Below are 20,799 nucleotides of genomic sequence, written 5' to 3'. Positions count from 1 at the left end.
GCCCTCATCTGCCCAGGCTGCTCATATGTTTTGGATGAGATGAAAGTCACCAGCTCTCTTCTTTCAAGTGAGATGAAGGACCACCTTCACATCTGCCTTGCCACGGTGACCCAAGTCTTCCAAGCCTTACCTTCTGTTTTGTTTCTACACCCTCCAGAATTCCTGCCCTGTCATCTGACCTACTGACCCTTCCATCTGCCCGGCAGCTGAACTTTCTCTTATATGTTGTCTCCCTCAATTAGAGGGTGAGCTCCTTGACAGCAGGGACTATCTTGCTTTTCTTTAAGCTTCCTGATTAGGATTTGGTACATAATAATTTCAAAATACTTTTTCATTCATTTTTCTAGCTCTAAAATTCTATGACTATATGTATGAAATCTATGACAAAGAAACCTTTTGTATATGAAGATATTGATTCTGACCTACTAATATTAAATAATACCAGTAAAATACTTATTTAAAAAATTAAATTCTTACCATCTGTCTTAGAATTGATACTAAGTATTGGTTCTAAGGCAGAAAAGCAGTAAGCACGAGGCAATAGGAGTTAAATGACTTGCTTAGGGTCACATAGCTAGGAAGTGTCTGAGGTCAAATTTGAGCCCAGGTTCCCCTGGTGCTATATTCACTGTGCTACCTAGCTACCCCAGTAAAATACCTCTTGATGCTCTTTCTTCACCAGAAGCTTCCTTTTGTTATCTGACTTTGAACCATACTTTTTGTTACTCTGTATTCCTGGCAAATTCAACTACTCCCTGCCACTTGTTCTTTTTCTAGTTGTCATTATAAAGGGAGAAGTGTGAAAAAAGAAACTTCTCTTTTATGGGGCTCAGTTTTCTCATCTATAAAATGAGGGGACAGGATTAGATAACCTCTATGCTCTTTTATAGCTCTAAATCTGTGCAGGATGAGTTTGGCTGGGATACAGGGGAAGGAAGTATAGCTTTTTTCCACAGAAATCAATCAAGGTGCATTTATTAAGCACCTACTACATTATACCAGACACTGTCCTACGTACTGGGAATATGAAGAAAAAAAACACCCTTACTCTCAGCCCTTACATATTAGCAGAAATGAGAAATGAAGCATTCTAATCATGGGCAAAGGAAAAAACTAAAATAGATGAAAAAAAATCAAGATTTCCCAGATGATGAATGATATATAATTAGAAAGGCAGCTCATTAATATGGTTTGCCCATCTGGTATTTCTTGGGTGAGTACTACACATAGTTAATGATCTGGGCTAGCCCATAGAACCAAGAACTAGGAGGAGATTCACTTAGATCACAACTAGGACACTGCAATGCTTTTAATGGCTCCAAATGAGTTGAAGTGAAGGAACAAATGAAGTCTTAAAACAATTTGGGGCGGAGATAGGAATTGGACCTGTGATTTCCCAAATATAGAGAATTTCTTAGTGAAGAAACTCAGGGGAGGGCAGCACCTTCTCTTGGTGAAGTTAGTCTTTAAGAATTACCCAGGATATTAAGGGGCTCAAGCAGTGACTTATCCAGGATGATTGAGCCAGTAGGTATGTGAGGTAAGACTTGAACCCAGGATCTGCTTACTCTGAAACTAGCTTTTTCTACAGTAGACCATGCTGCCTCTTGGAAGAATTTTGATCGATAACAATTTACTTTGCAACAGGAAGTTGCATGGTGAACAACAAAAGTTATAGCATATTAGCCCAATGATTTATATGTGTGAAATCAAAAAGGTTTCCCTAGAAATTGGCAGAGAAAACCTGGGAAAGTGGGGGAAGAGGAGACATGAAGCTGTACTTAAATATGTGAAAGGCTGTCTTGTGGAAAAGAGGTCAGAAATGGCAGCAACTGTGGTAGACTCAGTCAGTCAATCTACAATCATTTATTAATGGTTTTATTTATGTTTTTGTATTCCTAGTTCAATGACTAGCACAGTGTTGTTTTTCAGTTGTTCAGTTGTGTCCAACTCTATGTGACCCCATGAACATTGTCTAGTAGATTTTCTTTGCAAAGATATTGGAGTAGTTTTCCATTTCCCCCTCCAGTGTGTTCCCTTTTTTATAGGTGGAGAAATGAGGCAAATAGGGGTTCCGTGACTTACCCAGGGACACATAGCTAGTAAGTGTCTAAGATCAAATTTGAATTAAAATCTTCTTGACTCCAAAACCAGTGCTTTATCCACTACACATAGAGCTGACACATAAATAGGAGATTAATAAATGCTTATTTAAAAAATGCTAACTAATGTCAGGAACTGTTTGAAGTATTGAGGATGTAAAATCCAAAATAAAACAATCTTTTTTTCTAAAGGAGTTTACATTCTACTAAGGGAGATAATGCATATACCCTCACACACACTACAAAGCAATTTGCTGGGGGTGGGGATGTACTAGCAGCTAGGGGTGGGACAGGAAAGGACTCATATATGAGATGTTCTTGAGCTCATATATCAGAGGAGCAAAGTATTCTAAGAGGTAGAGGAGAGGAAGAAATATATTTCAGGAATAAGGAAGACAGCCTGGATTAGGGCTTCCTCCTCTGCCATCCTCAGAACTTGTCACCTCTGTATAGGAGTTGCTGCTGTCATCATGGCCCTCAGTGATGCCAACATCCAAAAGCAGATCAAACACATGATGGCTTTCATTGAACAGGAAGTAAGTGAGGAGGCTGAAGAAATAGATGCAAAGGCAGAAGAAGAATTCAGCATTGAGAAGGGTCATCTTGTATACACACAGAGACTGAAGATAATGGAATATTATGAGAATAAGGAGAAACATTGAATGGTAGAAGAAAATTCAGATGCCCAACTTGAATCAGGTAAGATTTAGAGTCCTCAAAGCCAGGGATGACCTCATCTCAGACTTATTAAAGGAGGCAAAGGAGAGACTCATCAGTATCATGAAAGATACCCCCAAGTGCCAGGTGCTTTTGGATGGTCTTGTCCTTCAGGGTTTATACCAATTACTGGAGCCCCAAATGATTGTCTGTTGCAAGAAAGATAATCTCCCTCTGGTCATAGCTGCAGTGCAAAAAGCAATCCCTTTGTACAAGATAGCAGTCAAAAGAGATCTTAATGTTCAAGTTGATCAGAAAACATTTCTGCCAACAGAGGTATCTGGAAGTATTGAGATCTTTAATGGAAATGGTAAAATAAATTTCCAATACCCTAGAAAGTAGATTGGATTTTATAGCCCAGTGGTTCCCAAACTTTTTTGGCCTACTGCCCCCTTTCCAGAAAAAATATTACTTACCCCCTGGAAATTAATTTTTTAAATTTTAACAGCAATTAATAGGAAAGATAAATGTACCTGTGGCCATCACCGCCTTCCTGGATCGCTGCAGCACCCACCAGGGGTTGGAGGTGCCCACTTTGGGAATCACTGTCATAGCCCAACAGATGATGCCAGAAGTTCATGTGGCCTTGTTTGGGATTAATAACAACAGGAAATTTTTGGACTAAGCCTCTGATGAGGTTGGATCCATTCCACCTGCTATATTGATGAGCTATAAAAGTGTCTAAAATTAAAAAAAAAACCCATCAGTATTCCTCAATTTTGATGCTCTGACACTGTTCTATGTTCTTCACTGGAATAATTCTTATGTAGAATGCCATCAGTCTAAGTGTTAACTTTGGGACTTAATGTTAACTTATGAACTTAACTGTCAAGAAGTAACCTAATTTATTCAGATGTTCTGGGGATAAGGGAATATATATCAGTTGCCATGATTTTCACTGAGAATCCTACTTCTGTGATCTGCTTTAGATTAGAGTGAACTGTGTGAGGTATATCACAGCCTCTTTGTATTCGATTTCTATAGGTTACTTTAAGGAGTATGCAATCATGCTAGCATTTATAGTTTTACTCCTGTTAACTCTTTGGGCTTAGAGACTTTCCTTAGTATGTCTGTGATTAAAAAACCCAAGCTATGTGAACATGCTTTATTAAGATAAAAGATATGTGGATCAAAAAATAAAAATAATTAGCATTTATGTATCACTTTAATCTTTGCAAAGTACTTTACATATATTACCTCAAAACAACCTAGAGGCAGGCACTATTATTTATCTCCATTTTACAGACAAGGAAACTGAGACTAAGGGAAATTAAATTACATATCCATGGTCATAGGCTAGTAAATGTCTGAGGCAGGATTTGAACTCATTTTCCTGACTTTAGGTCTAACCATCTACCTAGTTACTTGCCTCCTGGCATGGAACCCCATATTTGAGGATCAGCAAGAAGGTCAGTTTGGCTGAACTCCAGGCTGTTTAAAGGAGACCAATATGTCATAAACCTCAAAATGGCAATGAGGAGCAAAGAGTATGCCTACCCCGCTTACCCTTATGTGCTTAGTAAGCATTCAACAAATGTTTATTGAATTGCATTGGAAGTTAGCTCTATTAAAGAGTCCTTATACTGAGGCAGAATCTACCTCTGTATAATTTCCACTCATAGAGGCAGCTATGCAGGATGGTGGGATCTGAATTCAAAAGCTGCCTCAGATATTTCTCAGATCTGTGACTCTGGGGCAAGTCACTTAACCAAACTTAAAGCTAGAATTTGCTGATTTGATTTAATTTAGTGACTTTAAATTATTGAGGGCAAATGTAGAGTCTTACACTTGGTTGTCAGAAATCATGTTCATAATGCAACGATGTTGGAAATGTGACCAAACAGTAGTTTGTCTGAAAAAAATCTGGAGATTTTTAGTGGCTTGCAAAATACAGTGGAAGTCAGTACTGTGATTCAGGAAAGAGAGCTAATGTGACAGAGTGAACTTCCCTTCATGTTAGACCTCTTCTTCTCTTGCTCTCGTAATCTAATGATACTTATGGAGACTTGCTCCTTGCCATCCCTCTCTTCAAACACTAAATTCTTAATCATCCTCTAGTTCTGCATATACCTTGTCTCATGTCCCATGACACACAGAATCGATCAATCAATAGACTAATAAATATTTTTTATGTGCCTACTATGGTCCAAGTACTGAAATGAGGAGGAGTAAGCATATACCTTTCATTGCCATTTCCAGGTCCTTCTTCTTTCCAGCATTACTCTTCTCCCTTGGAGGGTCACGTTCTCTAGAGATGCCACTCTACCTGGATCCTGGTGGTAGTTATAGAATGACGTCCAGATCATACTTGGGAATATATATATATATATATTAGGGGTCCCTTATCCTCTGTTTTGTTTTCTGCAGTTTTAGTTATTAGAGTCAACCCTAATGTGCTGAAGGTCTATCAGAGAAAGTTGCCAGAAGTCCATCTGTGGCAGGGTCTCTTCCCAGATGCAGTCTCAGTTTCTGCTTTCATTTTTTAAAAGTGTATGTGTGTGTGTGTGTGTGTGTGTGTGTGTGTGTGTGTGTGATGTGAGCAGATTGTATGTAGCACATTGCTTGGGTACACAGTAGATTAATAAATGCTTGCTGACTGATTAATTGGTTAAATTTCATATTATCATCTAATCTTGAATCTTTTGTTCCCCTTATCCTATAGCAGCTCTGCCAAACTCTATTTATTACCCTCCTCCTTCTTTCCTATTCACATGTTGTTGAATGATGCTGGAGGAAGTCAAATAGTCACCCTGCCTGGGATCACTACAAATTCATGAAATCGCAACTCAGCTAGACCCTTGTGACCACTATATTGCAATATACTAGTTTCCTACACCATTTCTGGACACTTCTCATATAGTGTTTTTATTGCAATATACAGAGACAATGTGTGACATTCCTCCTAGTAGATGATGAGCTCACCGGGAGTAGAGGACCATGTTTTCTATTATCTTTGATTTTTTTTGGAGGATACTTTTGATCTGTCCCTATCGTGTAATAATAATAGCAACAATGAACATTCATATAACAGTTTAAAATTTGCAAAACACTCTAGATAGGTCATGTCATGTGCCTCTCAAAACAGGTGAGCTAATTACTATTTTCATCCCATTTTACAAATGTGAAAACTGAGATTGAGAGAGGATAAGTGACTTGCTCAGGGTCACAGAGCGAGTTAAATATATTAATAGAATTTGAACTCAAGTCTTTCTGACTCTAAAATCCACTGCTCCATCTATATTTATTTGTGCACATTTGCTGAAACTTCCTGCCCCCTCAGACTGTAAACTCCTTGAGGACAAGGTCTGCATCTGAGTGTGGACAAGTCAGCCAAATCAGCTGCCAAACACCCACCAAATCGGTCTAGCTGAATTAGCAAGGCAGCCTGTGGTAGAGGTAGTGGATGGTAGGACAGTTAAACTACTACCACTACCTTGACCACCATCTCCCCTCCAAACTCAAAGGAGATAGCCAGGACCCTGAACCCAAGAACCTTGGCAATAGCCATTGTTCCTGCCCAGTGTCCTCCGTCATCATCCTAAGCAGCAGCCCTCTTGAGATGCTCTCTGGCAACTCCTCCTGCACGTGTTACAGTCATAGCTACTGAAGACCCAGACAAAGAAATTCTTACCCTCAAAGTTCTAAAAGAAATGAATATGATTTAATGAATGGAAATGACATTAAAGAATAACAATAACCTATGCTCCCTAAGGACCTCTCAGCTGAAATCTTTCACATGTGTTTTCTCCCCTATTAAAATATAAGCTTGGGGCAGCTGGGTAGCTCAGTGGATTGAGAGTCAGGTATGGGGCTGGGAGGATCTGGGTTCATATCTGGTTTCAGACACTTCCTAGCTATGTGACCCTGGGCAAGTCACTTGACTCCCATTGCCTAGCCCTTACCAATCTTCTGCCTTCAAACCAATACATAGTACTGATTCTAAGATGGAAGGTCAGGGTTTAAGAAAAAATTTAAGCTCCTAGAGAGTAGGGACCATTGGACACATCTTTGTATTTTCAGACTTTTTCACAATGCTTTGTACATAGTTAAGTGTATAATAAATATTTCATTCATTCATCTTATTTCAATTTTCTTTGTGCATTGCTAAACACATGGGTGAATCCATGGTAGATGTTTGTTTTTTTTTTCCAAGCAGGACAAGATAGGAAAAGAATATGGTAGATATTTAATAAATGTATGGTGGATTGAATTGAAAGACAGTTCTATTTTTTTTAAACCTTTATCTTTCATCTTTGAATCAATACTGTGTGTTGGTTCCAAGGCAGAAGAGTGGTAAGGGCTAGGCAATGGAGGTTAAGTGACTTACCCAGGGTCACAGAGTTAGGAAGTGTCTGAGGTCAGATTTGAACCCAGGACCTCCCATCTCTGGGTCTGACTCTCAAACCGTGGAGCAACCCAGCTGCCCCCAACAGTTGTATTTATTAAAGAATTTTTATATTGAGACAGCATCTGCCTCTAAAGGTAGCTGAGGTAGTACAGTGGGTAGAATGTTTAATTTGGAGACAGGAAGAACTGAGTTTGAATCCTGCCTTAGACATTTATTGGCTGGGTAACCCTAGGCAAGTTATTTAATCTTTCTCAGCCTCAGTTTATTCACATGTAAAATGAGAATTCTAATATCATCTACCCCACCTTTTTGTGGGACAATCAAATGAGATAATGTATGCAGAATGTTATATAAATGCTATTGTTCATGGAATTACATAAGAATATAGATCTGGAACCCAAAGGAACCCATCTCCTGATTTTACACATGAGGAAACTGAGGCCCAGTGAGATGAAGTGACTTGCCCAGATAATAAATGTCTAAGGTAGGACTCAAACTTATCTTCCAGGACCCCATTCAGTGCTCTAGCTTCTATGCCAAACCACCTTCCCTTTCTGTCTTCTTAGGCCAGCTAGAATATTTACACAAAGTCATCATGAGAAGTCAAGCATCCTCTTGAATAGAGAATGAAAATTTATTTTTCCTTTGCTAAAATCTTAATTTAAAAAAGAGTCAGAACACTCTGACCTTAATTGTCCAATTAGACAATAATCGAGTAACTAAGGAGTCCCAAGCAGAGTGCACCAAAGACAAGATTTTCTAAGGTCTTATTTATTTCACTGTAAGATGCTTTTGGGGATGGCATGAGACTAAGACTGGACATCACGAGATCTTAAAATGTGCCTGGATTCATCTCTCCTTTTGAGGCGATCAGCTGGGCTAGCTGGAGAAAGAACATGCATCTTTAATGCAATTATGCCCCAGTCTTAATCTCCAAATCTTGTCTCTGGTATGTAAATCCAGCTGCTGAGCTCCAATGAATGCATACTTCTGATGGCATGCTGGGCCATTGTTTTAATCTTAGACAATTTTTAGGGTACATGAAAAATTTCCAGCAAACCTTAGCTGAGCTCCTTAAGCTGGAAGGAATCCAACTTCATATAATAGGATCTAGGCCTTTAAGCGCTTCTCTCTGATACACCGGATATTCAGGCACTTGGGATGCAGTGTAACCCTGACTCATTAAATCCCTTATTGTCTTGGGGGGTTGGGCCCCATACATTTGGGCCAAAGCAATTCCCAGATTCAGAGCAGCTTGAATTCCAGAGTAGGAGGTGAAATTGCTTCACACTGATCTGTGAACTTTCAGAGTTTTGCTGGGAGGCTTAAGCCAAAGAAGTGACTTTGTGGTGCAATGGAGAGAGTCTTAGAAGACATGAGTGTGATTCTGTCCTCTGACACCTGCTAGTTACGTGCCTCTGAACAAGTCTTGACTTCTGCCTGCCTCAGTTTCCTCATTTATAAAACAAGGATAATAGTAATAGCACTTACCTCATCCTTCATGGTTCTTGTGAAGACAACATGAGCTAATATTTGTAAAGCATTTTGCAAATATCAAAGCATTTATATTTTTGATATCAAAAATTTATGTCAAAAATAGAAATGCGAGCTATTATATAGCAGCTATTATAAATTATCTGAATAATTAAAATCAAAGGAGTTAGCTATTTCCTTACTTTTTCAGAAATGAAGCTATAATGAAAGCTGTACCCTTCATACAATAATATTTTAATAACAACAAACATTTATGTAGAATTAAAAAAAAACCTGTACCTTTTGTCTTAGATTTGATGCTAAGTACTGGTTTTTAGACAGAATTGCAGTAAGGGCTAGGCAACCGGGGATTAAGTGACTTGCCCAGGGTCAACTAAGAAGTGTCTGAGGCCATATTTGAACCCAAACCCTTTGGGCTCTGGATATGGTTCTCTCTCCACTGGGCCACTTAGCTGCCCCTAGGTAAAGTTTTCAGGTTTCCAGGGAATCAGTGTGGGGTAGTGGTTAGGGATCTGGCATTGGGGTCAGGAAGACCAGGGTTCAGATTTCATCTCTGATGCTTTGCCACCCTGGGAAAGTCACAAATGTTCTCTGATGACCAAACTGTAGGTAGGTTGCACTGACACTATCCTTGGCATAGTGAATGCAGTATACCATTTGATTATTACAATGAAAGTCCACCCTTAAAAGTCTTAAAAGACTCCTATCAGTTCTAAAATTCCATGAAAACTACTCTGTGAAGTTTATCATTTTCTCTCTTTTACAGACAAGGAACCTAAAATTATTGTAGGTCATTTGCCCCAGTTTCCTTGCTTAAACTTAGACTTGAGTTTCAATGATATTTTATTACTCTGCCATCTACCTCTCCATCTTCTGGGCTTGTCCATGGGATGCCACTTGGTGTCCTTTTAAGTCCTTCATATTTGAAGCCAGATGCCTTGGATTTGAGTTTGGGCTTAGCTCCTTCATTATCAATGTGATTTGGGGGCAAATCATTTACCTTTATGGGTGGGGGAAAAAGGCCTAGTAAATGGGTTAGTAAACCATGGATTCAAACTCAGGTTCTCTCACTCAAAATTCTCTGCTCTTTCTTCTCTGGAGGATTTCTTCCCTCCATGGGCTTTTTCTCAAAATCAACATTTATTGAGCACCTACTCTGTGCCAGACATTCTATAGGTCCTTCTGGAAACCAATATAGTCTTTCTACTTTGTTGCAGGCTGCTCTTCGTATAATGATTTTATCCTTTGCAAATTCAGGGCATCATGATTTTGTCTTTGTATCATTGTTCTTGCTTTCTAAGTAGAAATCAAAGTGTCTCTGCTTCTCTTTCTCTTCTTAATAGATGGACTTCATAAATTATTGTGGTAAAAAAATTCATTATTCTGTAGACATCCTTATGGGTGAATTTCTCTTATGTAAACCAGATTGGTTCTTGGATAACAGACACAGAGCCTATCGCTTCTTCCACTTTGAACTACTTACAGATTAGTGGGACCAGCCAGAGTTTGTGTGCTGTTGAGAGCCTGAGGTCACCTCCAACTATGATGAGGAATTGGGGTAGGAAGTTAGTTGAAAAACCGCACTAGAGAGGCTGTGTTTGTTAGTTCTGCTGGCCTCTTACTTGTCCTTTGCCATAGAATCATAGAACTGAAGAGCTGGAAGAGACCTTAGGAATCATCTAGGCCAGTGCTTCCCCGAAGTATAATCTCTGCTTAGATTAAAGGAGTACCTGCGAGCTATGTATCTGCCTCAAAAAGTACTTAAAGGTTCCCAAAGCACTTTTATTTTTCACATATTTAAAAATGTTTACTATGTAATTTATCTTCCTTTCACTTCCTAATCACTTGTTATATATTATCTGGCATTGAGTTTTTACATTTTTAGACACAAATTCTTTAATTCTTCATCTCAAAACCACAAAGCATGTTGAATATTAAATAAAATCCCTCCCCCACCCCCACCTTGGCATTAATGCTGGTTTTCTTTTCAATGATAGATAGTGGTAGGAAATAGGATAATGGAGAGTATGTAAGCAGCAGAAGCACAGAGAGAGGGGTGGTGAGAGTTGTGTCACAGAGGACAGTCCCACAGTGGGAAGTGAAAGTGGCTTTAGCAGCTAGACAGAAGACAATTGAACTGCTTTTGTACTTGTTCTGAAAAAAGGTGAAAGGATGCAGTTTTCCCCTAGCTGCATCCCTGGAATAGTTGGGAGGGGAGGAAGGGTTGTAGGGAAGAGGAACAAAGGGGACTTTGGGGACAGGATAGGAATAAGGGAGGGAGCTAAGTGCTCCTACAGGATATAGGCTGGTGGAAGACCAGAAAGCACCAGCACAGCTGTCTCCTTGAAGAATAGGGTTTCTGGAGCACCTCATGAAGGAAAGATGTTGTCCTGGGGAGAAAGTTTGACTCCCTAGAATTCAGTGGTTCCCAAACTTTTTTGGCCTACCGCCCCCTTTCCAGAAAAAATATTACTTAGCCCCCTGGAAATGAATTTTTTAAAAATTTTAATAGCAATTAATAGGAAAGATAAATGCACCTGTGGCCATCACCACTCTCTCCGGATTGCTGCAGCACCCACCAGAGGGTGGTGGGGCCCACTTTGGGAATGACTGCAGGTGGTGGTATCCAATGGCTCTTCAAGCTTTGAGTCAATTGCTTTCTGGCTGGGTTCTTAGAGTAAGAAATCCAGTTGGTTTGTTGAATGAGTGCAGAAAAGGAAGGATTTAAAAGGAGGAAGGAGAAAATCTGGGTCACTCACTGGGAAGGACGTGTCTGTTTTACTGAGAATATTGTATTATGGAGCTCTGAGTAATACTGGGGAGAATATACTTGAATGGGGGCTTCAGCTAATAGCAATAGAAAGATATACTTTACCTCTTAAGGATACACCTAGAATGCTGAAGGGAAGATATAGTTAGACCTATTCTGAGAGACCTAACTCATTAGCCTGAATAGGAGTTGAGATAAAGATTCCTAGAACTTATAAGAACTACTGTAGTTTTAGGAAAGTAGTAGAATATAAAATTAATACACAATAAAAATTTTTTATAAAGCAATAATTTCTATAAAATGCAATAGGAAATAATAGAAAAGAAACCCCAGTCAAAATAACCATGAAATCATCAGATATATGGGAATCTGCCTACCAAAGTACATTCAAGCCGTATGTAAGTATAATTATAAAATATATGTTAAATAAATAAATAATACCACATAATTAGGTTCCACCATATTTTTTAAAATGACAATGCTTTTAAATTAATTTATAGATTAATGCTATACCAAACAAATATTCAAGGGAATATGTTATATAACTTGAAAAAAAATTATCTAGAAGAATACAATTTCTAGAAATTTAATTTAAATAATAAAAGAAGGGTGAATTTTGTAATAAGTTCATTGGAAACTGAAGTTGGATTTATACAAGCAAATTATCTACATAAAGTCAATTCAGCAAATTGGCAAAGATGATAAAAGATAGAAATGGTCAATGAAATGTTAGAGGGGATATAAAAATACAGGCAAATTAATACACTGTTGGTGAAATTGTGAATTAGTCTACTCGTTTTGGAAATTAATTTGGAATTATGCTAAAATTTTACTAGAATATCTATTTACTTTGACCCAGATATCCATTTGTTGGGCACAAACCTCAAGGTGATTAAAGACAGAAATATCCCATGTACACTGAAATGTTTATAACCATACTCTTTGTAGTAGAAAAGAACTGGAAACAAAGTAGATATATATTAAGAATGATTAAAAAATATGACACGTAAAAGTATCGATATAATGGATTGTAAGAAACAGTGAATGTGAAGAATTCAGAGAAGCATGGAAAGAAATGAATTGTTACAAACTTAAGTGAACAGAACCAGGAAAACAAATATACACAATGGCTACAGTAACACGGATGGAAAGAACGAAGGAAATTATGATATCTAATTATAATGTATAAATTTAGCCCAAGGGAAGAAATTATAAAATTCATTTCTTTGCAGAGGGAAGATATGGAACACCAGCTAACAGTTTTTATTTTTCAAAGTACTTAAACATAATGATTTTATCCAACCTGGACAACAGTTTCTTTATGAGATAGATACAGTAGGAAATTTATTATTCTCTCCATTTTACCACTGTGGAAAAAGAGGCCCTTATATATGAAATGATTTGCTCAAGGTTACAGTTCATTGCCTCCTGACTCTGTGGCTGAGGGCCCCCTATCTAGGGATAGGAAATCCTTCCCAAAGGACCCAGAGTTTTAAACCTGAGGTTTGTGAACTTGTTTAATATTTTTATAATAAAATTAAAATACAACTTTTTTTGTAATGGCATGTATTTTATTCCTTTAAAAACATCATTAAAAGTCCATAGGTTCACCAGATTGCCAAAAAATTGAGAAACCCTTCTATAGACATATTAGAGAAAAACCAATTCACACACTTTTATAATTTTCCCATGCTACTGAGGTATGTAGGTTCTAGAAATAAACCTTTAAGCAGTATATAGGTACAGTGGTATGAGTGTGTTGGACTTGAAGTTGACAAGTCAGGGTTTGAAACTCTGCTTTTTTCTTTTAAAACCCTTACTTTCTGTCTTATTAACAACTTTAACACAGAATGGCAAGGGCTAGGCAGAGAGTAGTTAAGTGACTTGCACGGGGTCACATAGCTAGAAAGTATCTAAGGCCAGATTTGAATCTAGGTCTTCCTCACTCCAGGTCTAGCATTCTATCCACTGTGCCATCTACCGGTGCCCAAATCTCCCCTCTTTAATTTGCTCTGTGACCTAGAGCAAGTTACTTCATCTTTCCAAGACTCAGATTCTTCAGTTATCAAGTGGAGTACTTAACAGGGCTATTTTGAAAAAGATTATTTGTAAACCTGTAAAAGTACATGATATTATTCTGGGTTTTTTGGGAAAGAACAAAGACTGGAATCTTAAGCTTTGGGAAAGTTGATGTGTTTTCAAAAGACCTGTGTTAGACTCCTTCCTCTACCATATATTAGCTCTGTGGCCTTAGACAAGTTATTGCCTTTTGTTAGGCTTCAGTTTTTCTTTTTATAAAATGAGAGAGATCCAAGTTCTTTAAGATCCCTCCTAGCTCTAAACACCAAAACTATAAGATTCCCAGTCTATTGTTTTCTGTGGAATTCACCTCACTCTTCTGAAGAAGCTAACAGCCCAAGACTGTGTCTCCAAGGTTTAGAATTTATATATGCTCCTTAATTATGAGCTGATGTGACTTTCAGAAATAACTATTTCAAAGTTTGAAAAAGATTCATATGGTGGTTCCTCTCCCATGATTAATAGTCATGATTCACTCACTGCCTTTAGGAACATTTTCCAGTTTGTGATGGGGAAAATCAAACTGATAAGCTACCATTTGCTACTGCTGCTCTATTGAGCTGCAGGAAAGAAGGCAGATTCCAGGTGGACATTTGGAAAATCCGAGTGTGAAAGAACAATGTGAAATCTCAATTCTCCAAAATGGTTTTGGGAGGTGAATGCAGTCTCTTGGGCCCCTGTGGGGCTTGGTTCCTAAGGAAACTAATCCTCACTCTGCTCAGTGTTATGCATCACTGATGTTGAAGAGCTTCGACTTGAAGGCTCTGTAAACAGCCCCCTGAGCAGGCTGGATCTGGATCGGAAAGTCACTCTCTTCCCAATAGGAAGTGAAATGTATTAATGTCACATCCACTCAACTGAGCATGCTCAAAGGAGCTAATGGATAGTCTTTATCTAACTTTAGACAATCCTAGTATGATGTTACTGTGCAAAAGTAGGAAGGGCAGATTGGGAAGAGCAATTTTTGTAACAAGGCTATTGGAAAATGAGCCTGGATTTGTACAAGCAAACTATCTATATAATGAAAGCTGATGGGTATTTTGAATCATTATTATTTATATCAAATAAAAAAAAAACCTCTTATTTTCTGTCTTCAAAACAGAGCTGTGTATTGTTTCCAAGGTAGAAGAATGGTAAGGGCTAGGCAATGGGGGTGGGGTTAAATGACTTGCCCACAGTTACACAGCTAGGAATCATCTGAGGCCAGATGTGAACCTGGGACCTCCATTTCTAGCCTGACTCTCAATCTACTGAGCCACTCAGCTGCCCCCATTCATATCAATTTTCATATGAAAGGCAGTATGACATGGGGGATAGATAGAAACTAGTTTTCTCCAAGGCTCAGATTTTTCACTAGTCAAATGGACTATTTAATAGGGTTATTTTCAAGGTTATTTGTCATTTTCTTGAGTCTGGAAGACTTGGGTTCAAATCTTGCCTCTATCACAAACTTGCTATATAAGCCTGCCCTCTCAGTGGTCCCAGGCAATTTTCTAAGACCATAAATTACAAAATGATGATCTTCATTGGTAGAAGGAATTTTTCTTACCAGGAGTTCCCTACATCAATGAAATCACAGATCTATATTGTTCCTCCCCAATTATTATTAATAATACTAGCTTACATTAACACATCTTTAAAGTTTATAAAGAAAATTCTTTGCAATAGTCCCTTAATATAGACTAAAAGTTCTCAATCTTATAGTACTTGACTTATAAAGCTCATCCCTCACAACACCCTTGTGAGGTATGTAGTTTAAATATTGTTACTCCCATTTCATAAAGGAGTTGGGTATTCATGTTTGTGTGTATGTGTGTGTATGAGACAGAATGGTGGAGTGCAGTGGTTTTCAAAGTGAGGTTCAAAGACCCAGTAGGGGGTCACTGAGATCCTTTTGGGAGTCTTTCAAGGATAAACCCATTTTTATAATAATACCAAGAAAGTTTAATTTCTAATATGGCATGTTTGAATAGATATAAAATACATTTAAAAAGCTTTTTGGAGGTATCCTGAATAATTTTGTGAGTGTAGTATTGACACCAAAAAGTTTGAGAATCATTGGTGTAGTAATCAAAGGAGCTGGTCATGGAATCAGATTCAAGTCCTCTCTTGCATACATATTCATAGAACTTGAATAAGTCACATAGCCTCTCAGTCCCTTAGACAACTATCTAAGACTAGGTTGCAAAATAATTGTTGGTCTGTATTGGAAGTGGGAGGTACTACAACCCCACTCTCCTATATCAAAGAAATAAGATTCTCTCTATAAATTTGTGTGTGTGTGTGTAGACAAACCAGTGGTGTCATTGGTGTAGGGATTCCCAGATGAAGAGCTCTCTCTGCCATTGCTGATCAGTACCTTTTCTACAATTTATAGACCATGATTGGGCAGAGACATTAAATGGTTGGTTCACCCTCAACTAGCCAATATGAGTTGAGACACAACTTGAACTCAAGTCATCCTGATTCCACTGCCAGCTCTTTCTCTACTATACATGCTCTCCCATCCTAATCTCTAATCACAGCTTGCCATTTCTCAACCATTGTTTGATTTTTGTACATTTTATTATGAGTCCTATCATTCTATAATTACTGTCCTCTCAAACCTTTTCCCCTACCCACTTGCTTCTCTTTCATCCTTTTCTGATCTTAGTGATAGACAAGGGAAGGTTGGGCATAACAGATGTGGCAAGGAGTGGGCAACAGTCCAGCTTATAGGAATTCTAGACTATATAGAGTGGAGAAGTGTAAGATAATATTAGAAAAGTTTAGTGGTGCTGAATCATGGAGTTTCATGGATATCAAGTGAATAAGTTTGGATTTGACTATGTTACAAATAGGGAGCCATTGAAGAGTTCTGAGAAGATTAATGACATGACTAGATTTATGCCATATGGCACTTGGAGAGAGGAGAGAGTGGAGGTAGTGGGGAGGCTTGTTGCAATCAAATGATGGATAAGAACAGACTGGATAGAGATCTGGGATTGATGTCAGGAAACTCTGAGTTCAAATTCCTACTCAACTTTGGAGTATAATAGAATTGATCGGTGGCATCCCCTACCCCCTTTACTGGAGTGTGGAGACCCTTCTCTGCTCCCCCAGCCCTCCTCAACAGAGGGTTTAACTTTGGCTCTCTGGGAAGGGACACAATTTCCTGTAGTTCGACCCTTGTTACATACACTACAAGCTCCACAGTGATTAGTGACAGTTTTGTATGTGCTTCAAATAACTGGCAAGGAATAAAGGTCCTCCATAAGTTTGTGTGGTATACAGGAAGTTCCTTTTCCTGTAGTTGTTAAAGTGTTGGACAGATTCTTTATACATTATGGGTTATGGAAGGTCTGAGTGAAAAGGGTGAAAACTCATCAAGAGTTGATGGGGAAAAAAAAAAGAGTTGATGGTGACGACCCGAAAATCTTTCAAACTAACTTTAAAGGACTGAAAGAACGATTCTACCTTGTTGCCTTCTCAACTGTAGAGGGGAAATACAAGCTAGATATAGAGGCGTATGTATTGTATCTCTCCCATTACAAGGCCATTTGTGCTCTCTGGAACTAGCCTGCCTATTGCCGATTCTCTTCTCCGCGGGACCTGGGCTGGGTGGCAGCACCGGGCCAGGCACAGCTGCTTTGGTGGTGGTGGTGGTGGGGAAGGGATCGAAGGAGAAAGCGGAGAGCTTCATATTCAAAAGTAAGAATGTATATATTTGTCTTGAAGATTCTCTGAACGAGGCGAAGTATGGCAAGGGATTCTTAAGTAAGGCTAGGAGAAGGCTAACGGCAGGGAGTAGGGGGATGGAGGTGGGGGAGAAGGCGGAGACAAGGCGGGTAACTCCTCTCCTTTCCCAGTTGGAGATAAGTGGGGAGAAATTCCAGAGGGCGATTTTCTAGGTTCTCGGGGAGCCGGAAATCAAAGGGTTAACATAGGGAGTAGGAGAGACATAGTACTGGGCTAGGGGGTGGAGGGGGGACTCAAACTAAACGAAACGCAGGAACTCACTTAATCCGCCGGGTTCTTGGCTCCTCCCCTTCTCCAAGGGGTCAGCACGCATCTCCCTCTCACCCGTCCTACTCGCTTGTTCCCTCCCTCCCCTCCCGTTTACAAGATCTAATGAGCTCCCCTGGGAGCTAGAGAAAAGACCCCGGCGTCAGAGCGCACGGAGGGCTCCAGTCTGCTGCGCTGGGCAGTCCTGGGAGCTGGAGCGAGTATCCGACGCCTCAGAGCCCACCCTGGACGGGGCGTGAGCTGAACTGAGGCCTGGGGGTTGGGAGAGCGGCTGTGGCCGCCCAACGGAGTAGCCGCCTGGGGTCTGAGAAGCTCCCAAGGAGAGAGATTGGAAAGTGAAGTTAGGCACCAACTGGGCTACTGAGCCCGGGGCGGAGAGAGCCGGAGCGGGGGCCAGGCGGGCAAGAAGATGGCTGTACAGGCAGCTATCCTCAGTCCCCATCACTTCATCCCCTTTTGCTTCCCAGGGTCTCCTGGGTCGCTGGGGATGGACTTCGGAGACCTGGACAAAGGCTGTTGCTACGAGGAAGACGAGGCCGGAGGGACTGGGGCCGCGTTGCTCGGTGAAGCTGTGGCCGCCGAGGGAGCCGACGGAGGGGGAGGCGGCGGGGATTTCAGGGAGGCCACTCGGGACCTGCTGAGCTTTATCGACTCGGCGTCTAGCAACATCAAGCTGGCTCTGGACAAGCCCGTCAAGTCCAAGCGGAAGGTGAACCACCGCAAGTATCTCCAGAAGCAGATCAAGCGCTGCACTGGTATGATGACCTCCTCACAGGCCTCCGCCTCGGGCCCTGCCCCCTCCTCCTCTCCGTCCCCGGGTCCCGCCGCAGCTGTCTCGGCTGGAGCTCTTGAGGCGCCCACAAAGCGACCGCCTTCTACCTCCCCCGCAGTCCCGGGTACCCAGAGCAAGGCACCCCCGAAGCGGGAGGGCTCCCAGGCGGCCGCTAGTTTGCAGAGCAAGAGCCTGGCTGCCCTCTTTGACTCTTTGCATCAGGTTCGAGGGGGCGGTGGTGAGAAAGGAGGAGCGGGAACCTTGGCTGCGGTGGCTGGAGGCGGAGGAGGAGGTGGCGGCGGCGCGGGAGCTGAAGGAGGCGTCCCAGCTGTGGCCCCTCCTGGGGCTAGTGGGGGCAAGAAGGTCCCTCTGCGTAACCGAAACCTGCCCCCATCCTTCTTCACGGAACCATCTAGGGCAGGAAGCTGTGGTCCGTCGGGGGGCGGTGTGACCCTTCGAGAATTGGAAAAAGGCGGCGAAGCGGTGGAGTTTTTCGAGCTATTGGGTCCTGATTACTGTGCAGGTGGAGAGGTTGGGGGGTTACTGCCCTCCGAGCCTCTTGATTTGTTCCCAGCTGCTGTCCGGGCCCCCCAGGAGCTGGAACACATCCTATACGATCCGCACCCTACCTTGGTCACAGGCTTGCTATACTCTGAGCCCTGGAGCACCCCGTGCCCCCCAGCCAAGAAACCTGCCCCTGCTTCCAACCGTGGGGGCGGCGGCTTGACCTTGAACGAAACTTTGCGTCCCTTGTATCCCGGCACCTCAGACTCCGTTGCTTCCAGCCTGAGCTCCCCTGGGGGCGAGGACCACGCGGGCCACCTGACGCCTTTCGCCCAGTTCTTTCCTGACTGTGCCCTGCCAACCCCGCCTCCTCCCCACCAGATGCATTACGATTACGGTGTGGGTTACAGTCGGGTCGCTTATTCTGGGCTTTAGAGATTGGACTCTGGGGATGGATGGGAGCATCCTTGAGGGAGGAATCATGTTAACAACATGAACTCCTTTTTTTTTTGTACTGGTAACAGCGATGGGCGAAACGGCATCGCTCCCCCTTCTAAGCTGAAAGATCAATTAAAAAGTAGACGTGACAATGAAACTGACTTTTTTTTGGGGGGGGGTAGGGGGGAGAAATTCCGGAGGAAATATAAATGTGACGGTCATCCACACACCCCTATCCCAAGGGGAAAAAGAAAGCATAAAAAATGTTAGTTGTTTTTCGTCAAACAAGTTGCAAATACATATAGAGGGTTTAGAGACAGCGGGAGAGAGCCTTAAATTTCTACCTTCCCCCTCCAAGTTTTCAGAAATCCAAGGTCACTTGGGCTGCATTTAATGCTCTTTTCCTTTCTCAGTTTAGTGCACTGGTGTATGTATATGTCTATGGTGGTTTTTTTTTTTTTTACCTCAAAGGGATTATGAATTTCAGCACATTAGAACAATAATAAAAAATATTTTATTTCTTTGTGTGTTTTCCTAGATGGTAGTTTTATGTTATTTCTAATAGTGATTAGAACAGACATTTTATCAGGTAAAGAAAGTGCCAGGGTCAGAGTAGCTTCTGTTTTGGGTCTCATAGTTTTTGCCATTGATTTTTCTCTTTATTTTTCACTGGTCTCTCTTTTCCTTTGTTTCTCCTTTTATCTCTCTGTTCCTTTGTCTCTCCTTTTTCTCTCACTCTTCCCTCTGTCTTACCTATAGCAGTTACTATTTTTATTCCTTTATTTCTCATCTCTTTTTCCTTCCTTCCTTCTTTCCTTCCTTCCTTCCTTCCTTCCTTCTTTCCTTCCTTCCTTCCTTCCTTCCTTCTTTCCTTCCTTCCTTCCTTCCTCCCTTCCTTCCTTCCTTCCTTCCTTCCTTCCTTCCTTCCCTCCTCTTTTCTCTAGTTTCTGTAATGCCTGTTTCTTTCATGCAGTGACCTGTCCTTATTAATTTTTCTCTTTTTTTAAATTCTATTCTGCTTTCTCTGTGAATCCTTTTCTGTGACTACTATTTCTCTTACTAATTTGTACTTATTTTACTCTCCTTTCCCTTTTTATCTACCTTCTTCTTCGCTCTGCTTTGGGAAAGTTTTCTGAACTACATCTACCCACACTAGATGACCTTGTGTTTAGCTACAATAAAGTGGCCCCATCTTGATCCTGTAGCTTTAGTAGTTGTTAAAAGAGTTAGGGTAGTTTCTAGTTCCAAGAAGAGACTTAGAGTGGAGGTGTTTGCCTTCCGATGGAAGATTTGGGAAGTGTTGTTATTTGCCATGGAAGTGTTTTGCTGGGCAGCATTCAGTTTTCCTAAAATGGGCACCAGCAGGGTTGGCAGAAGAAGGGCAGTGTTATGGTTTCAAAGTTAGCAATAGAACAATAGGAGTGCCTGGTTGGCTGACTGATGGGCTTGATAGTTCCCAGAGTAACTAATCAGTGATGGTGCCCTGAGAGACAGATCATTAAGTGAAGATAATATAGATGTTACTGATATATTACATGGCATATGCAAACAAGGGGGTGTCTTTAAAGGT

General features: G+C 40.9%; 1 protein-coding gene and 1 pseudogene across 1 annotated transcript; both read left to right on the top strand.

Moving 5' to 3' along the window:
- Window positions 1-2,572: 2,572 nt before the first annotated feature.
- LOC123238796 lies at window positions 2,573-3,469 on the top strand (annotated as a pseudogene).
- Window positions 3,470-17,664: 14,195 nt separating this feature from the next.
- FAM181B (family with sequence similarity 181 member B) lies at window positions 17,665-19,750 on the top strand. Its single transcript, XM_044666008.1, has one exon. The coding sequence runs from the start codon at window positions 17,925-17,927 to the stop codon at window positions 19,224-19,226; it is 1,302 nt and encodes a 433-aa protein (XP_044521943.1). The 5' UTR covers window positions 17,665-17,924; the 3' UTR covers window positions 19,227-19,750.
- The last annotated feature ends 1,049 nt before the right edge of the window (window positions 19,751-20,799 follow it).

Source organism: Gracilinanus agilis, chromosome 3, assembly GCF_016433145.1.
Source record: "Gracilinanus agilis isolate LMUSP501 chromosome 3, AgileGrace, whole genome shotgun sequence".
Taxonomy (NCBI): domain Eukaryota; kingdom Metazoa; phylum Chordata; class Mammalia; order Didelphimorphia; family Didelphidae; genus Gracilinanus; species Gracilinanus agilis.
The sequence above is the reverse complement of the archived record's forward strand: the minus strand, read 5'-3'. Positions and strand labels throughout refer to the sequence as shown.

Coding starts and splice junctions, on each gene's coding strand:
- FAM181B (XM_044666008.1), top strand. CDS start 17,925: ATGGCTGTACAGGCAGCTATCCTCAGTCCCCATCACTTCATCCCCTTT.